Consider the following 15,382-nt stretch of genomic DNA (forward strand, 5'->3'; position numbering starts at 1 on the left):
CTGTGTCCACTCTCATCCTCCCACTCCTTACTCTGTGCTTGCACTAATCCCCCCAGCTCTTTATAGTGTTTCCCCACAAATTCCCCCTTACTCTTCATACTGTGTCAACACCAATTCTCACCCACACCTCCTTGTACTGTGACCCCTCTTCTCGGTGTAATGCACCAATCCACACCTAGCTCCTTATAGTGTGTCGGCACAAATCCCCAATAACTCCCCATACCGTGTTCACTTCCAACACCATGAGTCCATTTACTGTGTTAATAACAATCCCCACACCCTCCAATCCATATTTTGAGTCTGCGCAAATACTGTGTCTGTCGTGTGCCTTATTTCTCCTTAAATTTCTCTCCCCACAATTACAATAGGGAGTGCTTACATGACTGACATTCAAAGTGCCTTTGTGTTAAGCCTTCTAATCCCCGCCCTACTCACAGCGTGTTTCACTCTGCTCCACCCAGTACCTGACCATCGCTCGGAGCAGCCTTGTGCTTCTTTTCCTGCTTTACTTTTTTTGAGTCATAGAGGGGCACATCTAAACGCTGCATAAATTTATATCTATTCTATTCTGCAGAAATCTTTTTTCCCTGGCCCATCACCAGCAGGTGATATATCAGGCGACTCCACCCTCCATTCCTTGTCTGAACTTTGGTTCTAGCAGTTCAATCTCTAGCTTCCTCTACTGGCATATTCCTGTTTTGTCTCACCTGTTATCGACCTGGCTTGTTTTCTGATCTCTCTGTTCCTAAACTTGGCTGTAAATTCTGAACCTCTGCTGTCTGCCTCATCCTCAGAACGCCTGACGGTTTTGTCTCGTCCACCTGTACCTGAGTCTATGACCCTCCGGTCAACTGCTCGAGGGTAAGCCCGGCCCATGGCGTTACACTCTGTGGCACTGAAGGGGGATGTCAACAGCGTGATCAGATGACCTGGTCGAGCTGTTGATGCCGCCGTGACCTCAAAGTGCTAGCGGTCAGAGCTTCAATTGGAGAGACGCAAATAAAATGAATTGCTTCTCTGAGCCAGCTGTCATCTTGACAGCTGGCAAAGTGAGTGGCTGACTCCCACTCCAGGAGAATGCAAAAAGCAGCCGCCGGTGAGACATTTTGGACCACAGAAACAGGTGGTCCGATTGCAGCCCGCTGTCGGATGCACCGAGGCGAATGCCCCGCCGACATATCCCTAGATTCGCACCCTGCTGTGGAGTTTGGGAGGAAACTGCAGTACCCAAAGAAAAAGCATGCAAACACATGGAGAACATACAAACTCCTTGCAGATGCTGTCCTAGGTGAGATTTAATTCCATAGCCCCAGTGCTGAAAGCAACAGTATTAACAACTGAGCTACTGTGCTGCCCACTAAAATAATGCCAGTCTGGTTGCTTTCTTTAGAGGAAACAAAAAGAACAGTCCTTTAAGTTGATGGCAAAGAACATCACTCAATCCTAGTGACAGTGAAACTCAGGGTTAAACTTGAGGAGTAAAATGAAGCCAAAGATTTGACATAGACAAAACATAATATAGATGTACAGTCAATGGAATCTGAGGTTTTAAACAGAACACATATTTGACCATACCCACTCTAGCAGGTACATGGCAGCACAATTTTGTTTCAAAATCACATGGCCGTGAATGGGTGAAGTTTTGGCCACACAGAGAGTGGCACAATTTACCTGCATTTCCACAGCCAGATTTCTGCCCATAAACAGCGCTGAATGAAGATAAAACTTGTTCGGGGATGGTTTGTCTCACCCACTTTGCATATTGTCGGCACCACACTTGTGCATCTGATTTAATGCTATGTGTAAAAGGGCTTTTATTCTCCCTATTGTATTTTTTTTTCGATGTGTGTGTGGATTTCCTCCAGGTACTCCGTTTTCCTTCCACGCTCCAAAAAGATACTCATAGGGAATTTAGATTGTGACCCTCAATGGGGACAGAGATGATGAAGTCTCTAAAGCGCTGTGGAATTAGTTGCACTATATAAGTGAGCAAAATAAACAAATAAAATAAATAAAAGTACTCCAGTCCCCCCCCCCACTCCCTAATGATTTTATGTAAGCCAAAATGTTACAAATTTTGCAAAACATGCAACTTTTTGCCCTCTAAGTCACGAAACAGGTTATTGACAAAAATAAAGACCTTATATCACTCTGCAAAAAGCTATGCAAAATTCATGACTTTAGTAACTGCAAATGATGATTTGAGGTCACAGTGTGAGAATATTAATTTTCATGCATAAACTGTATATTATATTTATTTAAAAGAAAGCTCTATTACCTTAACAACTTCTTGACTGTTCTGAGACATTTCAGGGACATCAGCTTCTGTTAGGAATACTGTGACATTAAAGGAAACATTGAAATATTGCTCATCAATAGATAACATTGGTAAAATGTTTAGTTTCAGAGAGCAGATGGATTACACTGATGGAGGGTAATACATCAGACCTAATGCTGAACTGCTGGCAGTCAGTGCCGAAGGGGCGGTTATAGCCGCCACACTCTCAGGTGACTGAAACCCGAGCACTACTAGGAGAAACTAAGTTCATTTCCTCCAGGCATCGGGGTCTAGGTGCCCTGCCGGGCAGACTCATAACGCTATTGAACTGCAGTTTAACCCCATATCTGCATGTTAACAGCGTTTTTTCATGTGACAGGTTCCCTTTAGTACGTGCAGAATTGGTGCAGAAAATCTGCAACATCAAGAACTCACCAAAAGCTCACTGTGAGAACTTCGTCTAAAGCAACTGAAGAGAAGCACTGTAATACAACTTTAGATGCCGAGTAACGTACAAAACTGTGTAACATGCAAGAAATAATCAGTGTAAAAATAAAATCAAAACAACAACAAATTTACCTTTTGTTGAAGAATCTTGATCATTATTCAAAGCTGGTAGACATAATATCTGGGAGGCATAATTCTCCAGAAAAGCCATGTTCTTATCAATTTTAGACTCCACATCCACAAATGCACTTTCAGGGAAGGGGGCACACATTCTAAACTCTTTGTGAATCATTTCCAATGAGTATCTAGGAACTGGCACCAACTCTTTATGAAGAGGTTCTTCTGCCGAGGGAATTTCTGGCCAGTCTTTCTATAAAAGAAGACACAATTAAAATTGAAATGGTGTAATGCAAAAACCTGCAAGACATTTACTGACAATTAAAATCAGGTCTAAAGTGGCCAGTTTTGCTCTCATTTTATTTCCATACCTCCCAAGTATTTTGCTGTTTGTTTATTTTTAAATCCGGAATATGGTTGCAGAGACTTTTTGCTTACTGCTAATTTTTATGGAATTTTTCACAAGGTAATAATGCCTTCAGAAACGTCACCAGAGACTCCATCAGCCAAGCCCCCTTGTAAAAACCATACAAACTAGCAATAGATAAATAGGCTCATATGACTGTAATTATATAGAGGATTGCAAAAAGAAAATACAGACTACCCAGGGAAGCCGTTGGAATAAAATGAAAGCAAAAAATGGTCACTTTTGACGTTATGACAGGTAATCTTTAACCCCTTTACCCCCGAGGGTGGTTTGCCCGTTAATGACCGGGCCAATTTTTACAATTCTGACCACTGTCCCCTTATGAGGTAATAACTCTGGAAAGCTTCAATGGATCCCGGTGATTCAGAGATTGTTTTTTCGCGACATAATGTACTGCATGATACTGTTAACATTTCTTTGAAATGCCTTGCGTTTTTTTCTGACAAAAAAACGGAAATTTGGCGAAAATTTTGAAAAGTTCGCAATTTTCCAACTTTGAAGTTTCATGTTCTTAAATCACACAGGTGTGTAACATAAAATACTTAATAAGTAACATTTCCCACATGTCTACTTTACATCAGCACAATTTTGGAACAATTTTTTTGTGATAGGAAGTTATAAGGATTAAAAGATGACCAGCGATTTCTCATTTTCACAACATCATTTTTTTACGGATCACATTACATTTGAAGTCACTTTGAGGGGTCTACATGGTAGAAGATACCTAAAAGCGACACCATTCTAAAAACTGCACACCTCAAGGTGCTCAGAACCACATTCATCAAATTTATTAACCATTCAGGTGCTTCACAGGAATTTTTTGAATGTGCAAAAAATGAACATTTAACTTTTTTTCCCAAAAAGCTTAATTCATATCCAAAATTTTTTATTTTGACAAGGGTAGCAGGAAAAAATGGACCACAAGGTTTGTTTTGTAATTTCTCCTGAGCATGGCGATACCCCATATGAGGGAGAAAACCACTGGGCACACGGCAGAGCTCGGAAGGTAAGGAGATCCATTTGATTTTTTTAATGCAAAATTTGATGCAACAATTGGCGGAAGCCATGTCGCGTTTGGAGGGCCACTGATGTGCCTAAACAGTGAAAATCCCCCACAAGTGACACCATTTTGGAAACTAGACCTCTAAGGGAACTGATCTAGATGCGTGGTGAGCACATTGAACCCTCAGGTGCTTCACAGAAGTTTATAACTTTGAGCCATAAAAAAAAAATTCCCCACAAATGTTTTTAGCACAAAATATTGCATTTTCATAAGGGTAACAGGAGAAATTGCACCATACAATTTGTTGTGCATACTCTGCCTCTTCCTGATGGCTGCAAATCCCAAGCATTCTAATTATCAGCTTCTTAGATAATTGTATAACTCGTATTCACACCACCAGGCATCCGCAGATAGTTTAATAACTCCACTCCACTGGCAATGCAACTGTAGAAAGGCCAGGAGAAACAATGCTGCTATCATCCAAAATCTTGTATTCATAGAATCATAGAATCATAGAGTTGGAAAGGACCTCCTGGGCCATCTGGTCCAACCCCCTGCTCAAAGCAGGATTCGCTAAATCATCCCAGTCAGATGTCTGTCCAGCCTCTGTTTGAAGACTTCCATTGAAGGAGAACTCACCACTTCTCGTGGCAGCTTGTTCCACTCATTGATCACTCTGTCAAAAAGTTTTTCCTAATATCTAATCTGTGTCTCCTCCCATTCAGTTTCATCCCATTGCTTCTAGTCTTTCCTTGTGCAAATGAGAATAAAGATGATCCTTCTACAATGTGACAGCCCTTTAGATATTTGTAGACAGCTATTAAGTCTCCTCTCAGTCTTCTCTTTTTCAAACTAAACATTCCCAAATCCTGCAACCTTTCTTCATAAGACAGGGTTTGCAGACCAGTCACCATTCTGGTCACTCTTTTCTGAACTTGCTCCAGTTTGTTGATGTCTTTTTTAAAATGTGGTGCCCAAAACTGGACACAATATTCCAGATGAGGTCTGACCAACGAGGAGTAGAGGGAAATAATGACTTCACGTGATCTAGACTGTATGCTTCTGTTAATACATCCTAGAATTGCATTTGCCTTTTTTGCTGCTGCATCACACTGTTGACTCATATTCAGTCTGTGATCTATTAGTATACCCAAGTCTTTTTCACATGTGCTGTTGCTTAGCCCTATTCCTCCCATTCTGTAAATGTTTTTTCATTTTTATTGCCCAGATGTAGTACTTTGCACTTTTCCCTGTTAAAAACCATTCTGTTAGTTGCTGCCCACTTCTCCAGTTTATTTATATCTTTTTGAATCCTCTCTCTCTCTTCTCTAGTATTAGCTATCCCTCCTAGCTTTGTGTCATCAGAAAATTTAATCAGTTTACCCTCAATTCCTTCATCTAAATCATTGATAAAGATGTTGAACAATACAGGGCCCAGGACAGAGCCCTGTGGTACCCCACTTGACACATTCTTCCAACTGGATGTGCAGCCATTTACGACCACTCTTTGGGTCCGATCACTAAGCCAGTTATGAATCCACCTAACAGTTGCCTTGTCCATTCCATACTTAGTCATTTTTTCAATAAGGATTGTATGAGATACTTTGTCAAATGCTTTGCTGAAGTCAAGATATACTATATCTACAGCATTTCCTTGATCCACCCAATCAGTGATTCCGTCATAGAAGGAAATTAAGTTAGTTTGACATGACTTATTAGTTACAAACCCATGCTGACTCTGTTTAATCACTTCATTCTTATCCAGGTACTGACATACATGTTGTTTAATAATCTGTTCAAAGATCTTTCCTGGTATAGAAGTCAGGCTCACTGGCCTATAGTTGCCTGGGTCCACCTTCTTCCCCTTTTTGAAGATAGGAACAACATTTGCTCTTCTCCAGTCTTCTGGGACTTCTCCTGTTCTCCAAGAATTTTCAAAGATTATGGAGAGGGGTTCAAAAATTTCTTCTGCTATCTCCTTCAGTACTCTGGGGTGTAATTCATCTGGACCTGGAGACTTGAATTAATTTAGGTTAGCTAAGTGTTTCCTCACTATCTCTCTGTTTATAGATATCCTGGATTCTTCTATTCCCTTAATAGGACAGTGAAGAACAGTTGATGTTACATTTCCTTTCTGAGAGAAAAGAGATGCAAAATAGGAATTTAAAAGTTCGGCCTTCTCAACATCCTGTCTTACCATTTCATCATTTTCATCCTGTAAAAATCCTATAGCATCTTTGACTTTTCTTTTACTTTTGACATATCCCCAAAATCCTTTATTATTGCTTTTGACATCTCTTGCAAGCCTCAATTCATTTTCAGCTTTAGCTAATCTGATTAGTTTACAATGAACAGTAGGTAAAAGGGAGTAATCTTTACAGGGCAGAACACATGCGTCTTGAGTAATGGCTGCTGTAGACTAAAACTGAGGAAGAAGGGAGAAGCAACCTAATACAGAGCCCAACTACAGGAGGGACATAGAGACAATGATCACACAGTCTAATTGCGCCTAGCAACAACAGGAAATTTTGCTGATTGGAGTAAAAACTCAACACAGAAAAATATACATTGCAAGTTGTTCCAATTCGTAGGACACCACTCCCTGTCTGAAATCGTCAGATTTCATAAGTCATTGTGCGCCATAAGGAGTCAGCTGCAATGAGAGAAAAAAAGGAAAAACAATGTAACAATAATGCAGTAATCAAGTCCATACTTGCAGTAAAACGTAGTCCTTGAATGAAAAATAGAAAAACGAGTCCTATAGAAAAACCTATCTTCGGATTGGGGAAGCCGCAACATGCCAACTCTTCCACCAACCTAAAAGTAGAAGTTCCAGTCCACAAGGGGAAGTTCAAAGTTCAGTTGGACGCTGATAATCCAGAGTCCAAGCACGGCAGTAGTATGCGAAGGTATGCTAACCGCAGTGGCTGAGTCCAGCGACAAAGCCAAGTTCATGTGACTCCTGCTCGAAGGAGCTAGCACATGATAAACCTGAAATGGATGTCAACAGGCATGATGGCTGACCAGCTGGAAGGATGTCCAGGGTGATGAGATCTCAGCTTCCATACTGGCACCTTGGACAAACAACTTGTAATGAAGGTTGGCTCAAGATCCTTCCTAGACTCTGGTTCTCTTGGCTCAAGTTCGTTAATGAGTTTATCACAAGGTGATGCATGGGAAGTAAACGTGTCTTATTCGACATCCGGCAGTGTGCTGAGGCTGTGTTGCGTGGGGAGAACGCTGGCACTATCGGTAAAAGGTAGGCTGTTGAGAGAGGGGCTTTCACTCTGAGCACTGAAGTCTTGCACGACTTCGGCTTGACCAGGCTTGTGATGGAGATAGGCGTCAAAGGCTGGTAACTTAGCAGTTGCTTGCTGTGAGTCCCTTGGCAACTCAGTCTTTGCGGGAAGAGAAGGTGAGGGAGCTACCCAGCTGTTATAGTTGTCATCCGTGGGTTTGATGCTCATGACCCTGATGATCACCTTGTCTTCCTCTATAGGTGGTGAGCTGTTGTCCTTGGCTGAATGATCGAGTGCTGTTGTCTTGAGGTTGTAGTCTCGAAGTTAAAGACTTGAATTGTCAAATGGTTGTTGTTGACACTTAATGTCATTTGACTTCTCCTTCATCCAGTAGTGACATGGGTCTAGCAGCGCGGACAAGTCATGATGATCTGACGTGATAAGGGTTTTGTAAGAGGAGATGTTGCCTGGATCCTTTTTTTTAATGAAAGTAATTTTTATTGAGATTTTCAATACAAAAAGTAAAAACAAAATAGAAAACAACAACCCGCAACAAAGGTACATACACCTCTAACCCCACTCTCCCTTTCCCACTAGTTTACAATCCCAAAGTAAACAACATTTTAATGGTAAAATGGTACAGCTGATTACATATAATCAGCGCTAACGAACACAGCGATGCCGGGCATTCGGCATCGCTGTGCTGATCGCTGGTGAAGCTGTCTGTTTGACAGCTCACCAGCGATCACATAGCGACTTACCAGCAATCCTGACACGTTGATATCGTTGTCGGGATCGCTGTTAAGTCGCTATGTGTGACTCCAGCTTAAGCCAGATCGAATTATCATGTAATAATCTCTATCAGAGTCAAATCGTATTCCAACTTTATATCTTCATATTAAGATAGACCCAACCTGAACCTGGTCAGCTCTCTCGACGCAAGACCAGACCGATCAATCCAACACGCCCATATTTTTTCAAATTTGGTAATAGAATTTCTAATGCGATATATACCTTTTTCTAAATTAACTAGCCAGTTAATTTTGGTTACATATTCTGCAATTGAGGGGGTTTGGTGGGAGATCTATTACTGGACTATTAATTTTCTGGCCATAAAAAGCATTCTAGATACAGCGAACTTCCCAACCTCTTCTGTTGGCAAGTCTTCTATATATCCTAGGATACATACAAAGGGGGTTTTGCTCAGCTCAACCAAATATACTCTATTAATTATCCCTATTACTCCTCTCCAGAACGCTTCAAGATTTGGACACGACCATAGCATGTGCAGTAGGGTGGCTGTGTTTGTTCGATCGACACCTTGGACAAAGAGGATCGGGCCTAACTCCTTTATCGAATAAAAACTTGGGAGTGCGATAAACTTGATGAATTATATATAAATGTGACAAACGGTGGGATTCTCCCAGCGGGAGTCCAGGAACTCTTTCTAATATTTCTGACCATAAATTGTGCTCAATAGGACCAATATCTCTCTCCCACCTCTCCTTCGCACGTACAGGATGATTCAGAAGCATCAAATGCAGTATGTCCCAATATAAGTGAGAAATCATCACAGCTGTTCCTGTGGATTTTTCAATACGCTGTATAATCTTATTCTGTTGCATGGATTTTCCTACAAGGAGACTTTATGCTTGGTACGTGTGACTAAGTTGTAAATACTTGTAAAATTCTGAATTCTGAATCCAAAATTCCATACGTAAATAAGTAAAATCTCTAATTTTATCTCCCTCCAATATATGTTCAAATCTACATATCCCTCTTCGGGCCCAACTTTCAAAACCCTCCAAGTGGCTGAGATTAGAAAGGGAAGGGGTATTCCATATAGAAATATATTGAGACACCCCATGGATATCCTGCATTTTTTAAAACTTTTTCCCATAATTTATGTATTAATATCAGAGTAGGGAATCCATGTGTTTTTGTGCCAAAACCCCCTCGAGTCCAATACCTCGTAGAGACTATCCGAGTGAAAGTATTGTTGCAAAAGTTGACACTGAGCTCCCCCTCCCCCAGGACCATCCCAACTGCGTATGTGTTGTAACTGTGCTGCCGTGTAGTAAACCCATGGGTTAGGGACAGCCAAACCCCCATTGGGTTTTTCTCTTTGTAAAAGTTCCAGTCTGATCCATGGAGGTCCTTTACCCCATATTAGCTCTCTAAACAGTGAGTTTATCTTTGGGAAAAATCTCTGCGGAATCCATTGTGGTGAATTGTGTAGCAGAAGTAATTGAGGCATCCAAATAATTTTGACTAGGTTAGTACGTCCCACCACCGATAAAGGCAAACGTAGCCAGATATGTTTCTTAAGCTTAAACCTAGAAAGAATGGGAGGAGATTGAGGCTCTCATAATCACTGACCCGTGGGGAAATCTGTACCCCCAAATATTTAAATTGTGAGACCACCCGTAGGCCTGAAAAATTATAGTTGGATGTATTAGCCATATTATCCACCGGTAGAAGTGCTGATTTGCCCCAATTGATCCTCAACCCTGAATATTGCCTAAATTCCTGGATTACCCTCATGGCTTCTGGCAGCGCATGAGATGCATTAGCCAGAAAAAGCAATGTGTCATTGGCATATAAGGCAACCTTTTCCTCTAGTCCCCCTCGTTGAAACCCCATTATTTTTGGATTAGATCTAATCATTACTGCCATGGGTTCAATGGCCATAGCGAATAACAATGGTGACAAGGGACATCCCTGTCGGGTACCCCTGCCCAAGTGAAACGGAGTAGTGAGACGGCCATTAACTTTAATTCTTGCTTTAGGAGAGCAATATAGGAGCTTTTCCCAATAGATAAATTAATCCCCCAGCCCAAATTTATGTTGTACAGCCCAAAGAAATTCCCATTCAATAGAATCAAAGGCCTTAGCTGCATCAAGAGAGCAGACCACTCTATCTCCCGAGTTGTCGGCCGGTAATTGTATATTAAGATAAAACCGATGAATATTTACCGCAGTTGATCTGGAGGGCATAAATCCAGATTGATCTGTATGGATTAGGGAAGATATCACTCTGTTCAGTCTGGTGGCAAATACGTTGGCAATAATTTTAACATCTGTAGGCAATAGAGAGATAGGTTTGTAAGAATCAGGCAATAAAGGATCTTTGTCTGGTTTAAGGATAACTACAACTAGAGCCTCCTGCATTGATGGGGGTAGAGAACCAGTCCTGGCCGCCCCTTGAAAAGTCTTAAGGAGCTGGGGAAGTAAGACCTCTCCAAACTTTTTCTAAATTTCCGCAGGTATGCCATCTGAACCCGGTGATTTATTACTGGGCATAGAGGTAACCGCTTCTTGTAATTCTTCCAACTGTAATGGACTATTTAAATAAATCCTGTCCATGTCTGAAAGTGTGGGCAGTGAAATATCATCCCCACAATTTTAAGCGTGCCCTGAAAACGCATTTATTCAGACTGGCCTATCGCCTCAACACATTAACCTAATCTATCCCTGTGTGGCACAGCCAAAAGTTTTACCATAACCAGATTTCCTGCATCATGTTCCCACATGCTTTATGCATCCATTAGCCCTCTGTGTCTGTACTGTCACACACTTAACAGTATGGCTGGTCCATACAATCAGGGCAACTGTTACCACCCACCTTTCGTGTCTACCTCTTTCCTCATAGACTGTAAGCTTGCGAGCAGGGCCCTCTTTCCTCTTGGTATTTGTTATAATCTACTGTATGTGATTATTGTTATGCTGTAATGTCTATTGTCTGTACAAATCCCCTCTGAAATGTAAAGTGCTGCGGAATATGTCGGCGCTATAAAAATAAAATTTATTATTATTATATTATTATCTATGTAATACATTATTTGTTCTTTATTATATTGTAACTTGGAGCTGTAAAGCTCTTTATAAAATTCAGAGAAAATTGTTAAAATTTTGTCAGGACAATTAACTAATACTCCATTTTGATCCCTGAGTGCTCCAATAAATGAATTCCCTCTCTGTGCCCTAGAAATTACTGCTAAGAGGTGGCCTGCCTTCTCCCCTTCTTCAAAAAATCTGTGCTGTGAAAATAATCTCTTGGTATTAGCTCTTTCTTTAATGTGAAAGTCATACGCCTTTTGTGCCTCCTTCCACTCCAACAAATCTCGTGATTCCCCTGTAGATATGTATTTATTCTCTGTCGCCTGGACACGTTCCCTAAGAAATACTCCAAACGGATTACTTAGTCTTGGATCTGCTGACCCCCTGAATTAAAGTCCCTCTCAAACAGGCTTTCATAGAATCCCATATCATATTAAGCGATACCTCACCAGTACCATTTTCTCGAAAATAATGTTTGAGGGCAAGCAAGATCGTCTCTATGTCTACAATCTGTAACCAGAAAGGTTTGAACGACCACAAAGAAAGACTCAAACCCGGTATGAGGTTAAGACTAGTTAGTATGGGAGAGTGATCAGATAGTACTCTGGGTAAACATGCAATTTTGTCCATCCTGTGCAATATTTCTTCCAAACCCAGGACCAAGTCTATTCCAGATAAAGTATTATGCATTTTAGAATAGAACGAGAACTGCTTAGACTTAGGATATTTAATTCTCCACAGATCTAACAATGAGAGCTCCACCACCATCTCCCCAAATTTAGAAATAGGCTGATGTTGTAAGCTTGCATCCGCATTGTGCTTATCCAGATATGGGTGAATGATATTATTAAAATCCCCCATGCACATCACCGGGACCCCAGGGGTCTTTCCAATAATACTGTGGCGTCCGTCTGCGGTCTGGGCTGCGGCCAGCCAATACCCCGAGAAACACTGATACCCTTTACCCCTATACAGGGATCTGGATTTATTGCAGAGCCCAGGAGGCGCTGTCTGAATAGGAGCAGTGGCCAGAGTAGGACGGTCGCCAGAAAGGTGTTCCAAAAACAAGACAAAAACGTAGTGGTATCCGGGTCTAAACCAGTCAGGCAGCAAGGTACAAAAACAGTAGACAGTAGCAGAGTCAGATTCAGGCCAAGGTCAGAGTTATAAACCAGGAGGGCAGCAGAGGTACGGAATCATTAGGCAGAAGCAGAGTCAGAAGTCCAGGCCAAGGTCAGAGTCATAAACCAGGAGGGCAGCAGAGGTACCGAATCGTTAGGCAGAAGCAGAGTCAGAAGTCCAGGCCAAGGTCAGAGTCAGTCAGCTATAGCAATTCACACAGTAACACGCAGGGGAACCAAGAATATATCCGGCGGCTTGCAAGCCCAGTCCCAAGGTATTTGAGGGATCAGGTCATCCCTCACAGGCTCCCGGGCTGATGATGTCATCAGGACCGCCCCCAGGACCAGACCTGATGACGATGCACCAACCCCTTCATGACTGACAGAGGAGCGGAGTCTGCGTCCACCAGACGCCTGCGCAGAAGCCCTTTCACAGTTGCCGCCATCACTCGGGCGCGAGCCACGGCGCCTTCTAGTGGCTGAGGGCGGGACAGCAGGCCCTGAATTCGACGACGACATGTCAGTCCGGCACCTCCTGGTAGCCGAGGCCTGGACAGCAGGCCCTGAGCCCGAGGGTGGCGTGACAGTCCGTCGCCTCCTAGTGGCTGAGGGCGGAACAGCAGGCCCCGAGTCTGACGGCGACGTGACAGTACCCCCCTCTCCAGGAGGGGCCTCCGGACCCTCAAAACCCGGTTTGTCAGGGTGAAGAAGATGAAATCTCCTAATTAATGCCTTGGCATGGACGTTCCCCGCAGGAACCCAGGACCTTTCTTCTGGGCCGTAGCCCTTCCAGTGTACCAGATACTGTACTGAGCCCCTCACAAGGCGGGAGTCAAGGATACCCTGGACTTCATACTCCAGAGCTCCCCCGACCGAAACAGGAGGAGGAGGGGACTGAACAGGGTGAATGGGAGAACAATAAGTTTTGAGGAGAGACCTGTGGAATACGTTAGGCAATTTGAATGACTGTGGAAGTTTTAAGCGGAAGGCTACTGGGTTAACCACCTCGATAATTTCGTATGGCCCGATGAACCTGGGACCTAGTTTGGCGGACGGTACCTTAAGCTTGATATTTTTTGTAGAGAGCCAAACCTTGTCGCCAACTCCCAGGTGCGGCCCCTTAGATCGTCGTCTATTTGCAGCCGAAGCCTGTCTAACCTGAGCCCCTTTCAAATTTGAATTAACCTCAGACCAAATCGTTTTTAGCCGATGTATATTTTGCTCAACCCCAGGGAGCTCCGACATCCTGTCCGAAAACGACCCAAAGCGCGGATGTAGTCCAATGTTACAAAAGAAAGGGGTAGTTTTAATGGAGTCTTGATATCGATTATTGAGGGCGAACTCAGCCAATGGCAGATGTTCCACCCAATCGGTCTGATGTCCTGACACATAACAGCAGAGGTATTGTTCCAGGGCTTGGTTAGTACGCTCAGTTTGACCATTAGTTTCGGGATGGTATGCCGAGGAAAAGGACAACTCCACACCAATGCGTCTACAGAATGCCCTCCAGAACTTCGAGACAAACTGGGTACCCCTGTCGGACACAATATTTGCCGGAACGCCGTTCAGACGTACAATGTGCAGGATGATCAACTTACTTAAAGTCTCAGAGTTAGGCAACCCAGACAGGGGAATAAAATGGCCCTGCTTGCTGAACCTGTCTACCACCACCCAGATACAAGTTTTCCCATCTGATGGCGGCAGGTCTGTAATGAAATCCATGGAGATGCGGGTCCACGGAGTCTCAGGGGTGGGCAAGGACTGAAGCCAGCCGGCAGGGCGACTATGGAGGGACTTGGCGCGGGCACAGACTTCACACGCTGAAACATAGTCCTTACAGTCCTTGACCACCGTCGGCCACCAAAAGTTCCTAGTTACCAACCTGGTGGTATTATTGAGACCCGGATGGCCTGCCAGGACAGAGTCGTGTGATTCTTTTAAAACCTGCAGACGAAGGTTAGCCGGAACGAACAATTTTTTGGGGGGCGTAGTGTCAGGAACTTGCTCTGAAGACCTACGGATCTCCTCCAGAAGGTCCAAAGACACTGCCGACACGACGATTCCATTAGCCAATATTGGGACTGGTTCACAGTCCTCGGTCTGTGTGGGGCAGAAACTGCGAGAGAGGGCATCTGCCCTCACATTTTTAGTCCCGGGGCGGAAGGTGATTATAAAATCAAACCTGGAGAAAAACAAGGCCCACCTAGCCTGCCTGGGATTTAGTCTTTTAGCTGACTCTAGGTAGGTTAGGTTTTTGTGGTCTGTAAAAACAGTGACCTTGTGTTTGGCACCTTCGAGGAAGTGGCGCCATTCCTCGAAGGCCTATTTGATCGCCAGTAATTCCCGATTACCGATGTCATAGTTTCTCTCCGTGGCAGAGAATTTGCGGGAAAAAAACGCACATGGGCGAAGCTGAGTGAGGGATGCAGTGCCTTGTGATAGCACTGCTCCCACTCCGACTTCGGAGGCATCAACTTCTACAGTAAACGGGCAGTCTAGGTCCGGTTGAATCAGAACCGGATTGGCCACGAAGCACTCTTTTAGTGTGGTGAATGCCCGAATAGCCTCAGGATTCCAATTAGTCACGTCCGCCCCTTTTCGGGTAAGGTCCGTGAGTGGCTTGGCAATCTCAGAGAAACCCCTGATAAACTTGCGGTAATAATTCGCAAATCCCAAAAACCGCTGCAGCGCTTTCAGCGATTTGGGTTGCACCCAATCCGTAATGGGTTGAATCTTGGCAGGGTCCATGCGAAACCCCTTGCCTGAGACCATGTATCCTAAGAACTGTACCTCTTCGGCAAAAAAAACACATTTTTCTAGTTTCGCAAACAAAGAGTTTTTTCGCAGTCTCTGCAATACCGAGTGGACGTGTTGAGCATGCGTCACAGGGTCAGCCGAATAAATCAAAAT

The 15,382-nt window shown here is 43.4% G+C and overlaps 1 protein-coding gene across 1 annotated transcript in view; it reads right to left on the reverse strand.

Annotated features, from left to right (window-relative positions):
- The window catches only part of FAM227B (family with sequence similarity 227 member B), a 1,066,637-nt gene that overhangs the window by 910,680 nt on the left and 140,575 nt on the right, over window positions 1-15,382 (reverse strand). Inside the window, 2 exon segments of the mRNA XM_073568466.1 lie at window positions 2,274-2,337; window positions 2,858-3,095. Coding sequence (XP_073424567.1) covers window positions 2,274-2,337; window positions 2,858-3,095 — 302 coding nt within the window.

Source organism: Dendrobates tinctorius, unplaced genomic scaffold (genome assembly GCF_039654945.1).
Source record: "Dendrobates tinctorius isolate UK_male_01 unplaced genomic scaffold, ASM3965494v1 ptg000022l, whole genome shotgun sequence".
Lineage (NCBI taxonomy): Eukaryota > Metazoa > Chordata > Amphibia > Anura > Dendrobatidae > Dendrobates > Dendrobates tinctorius.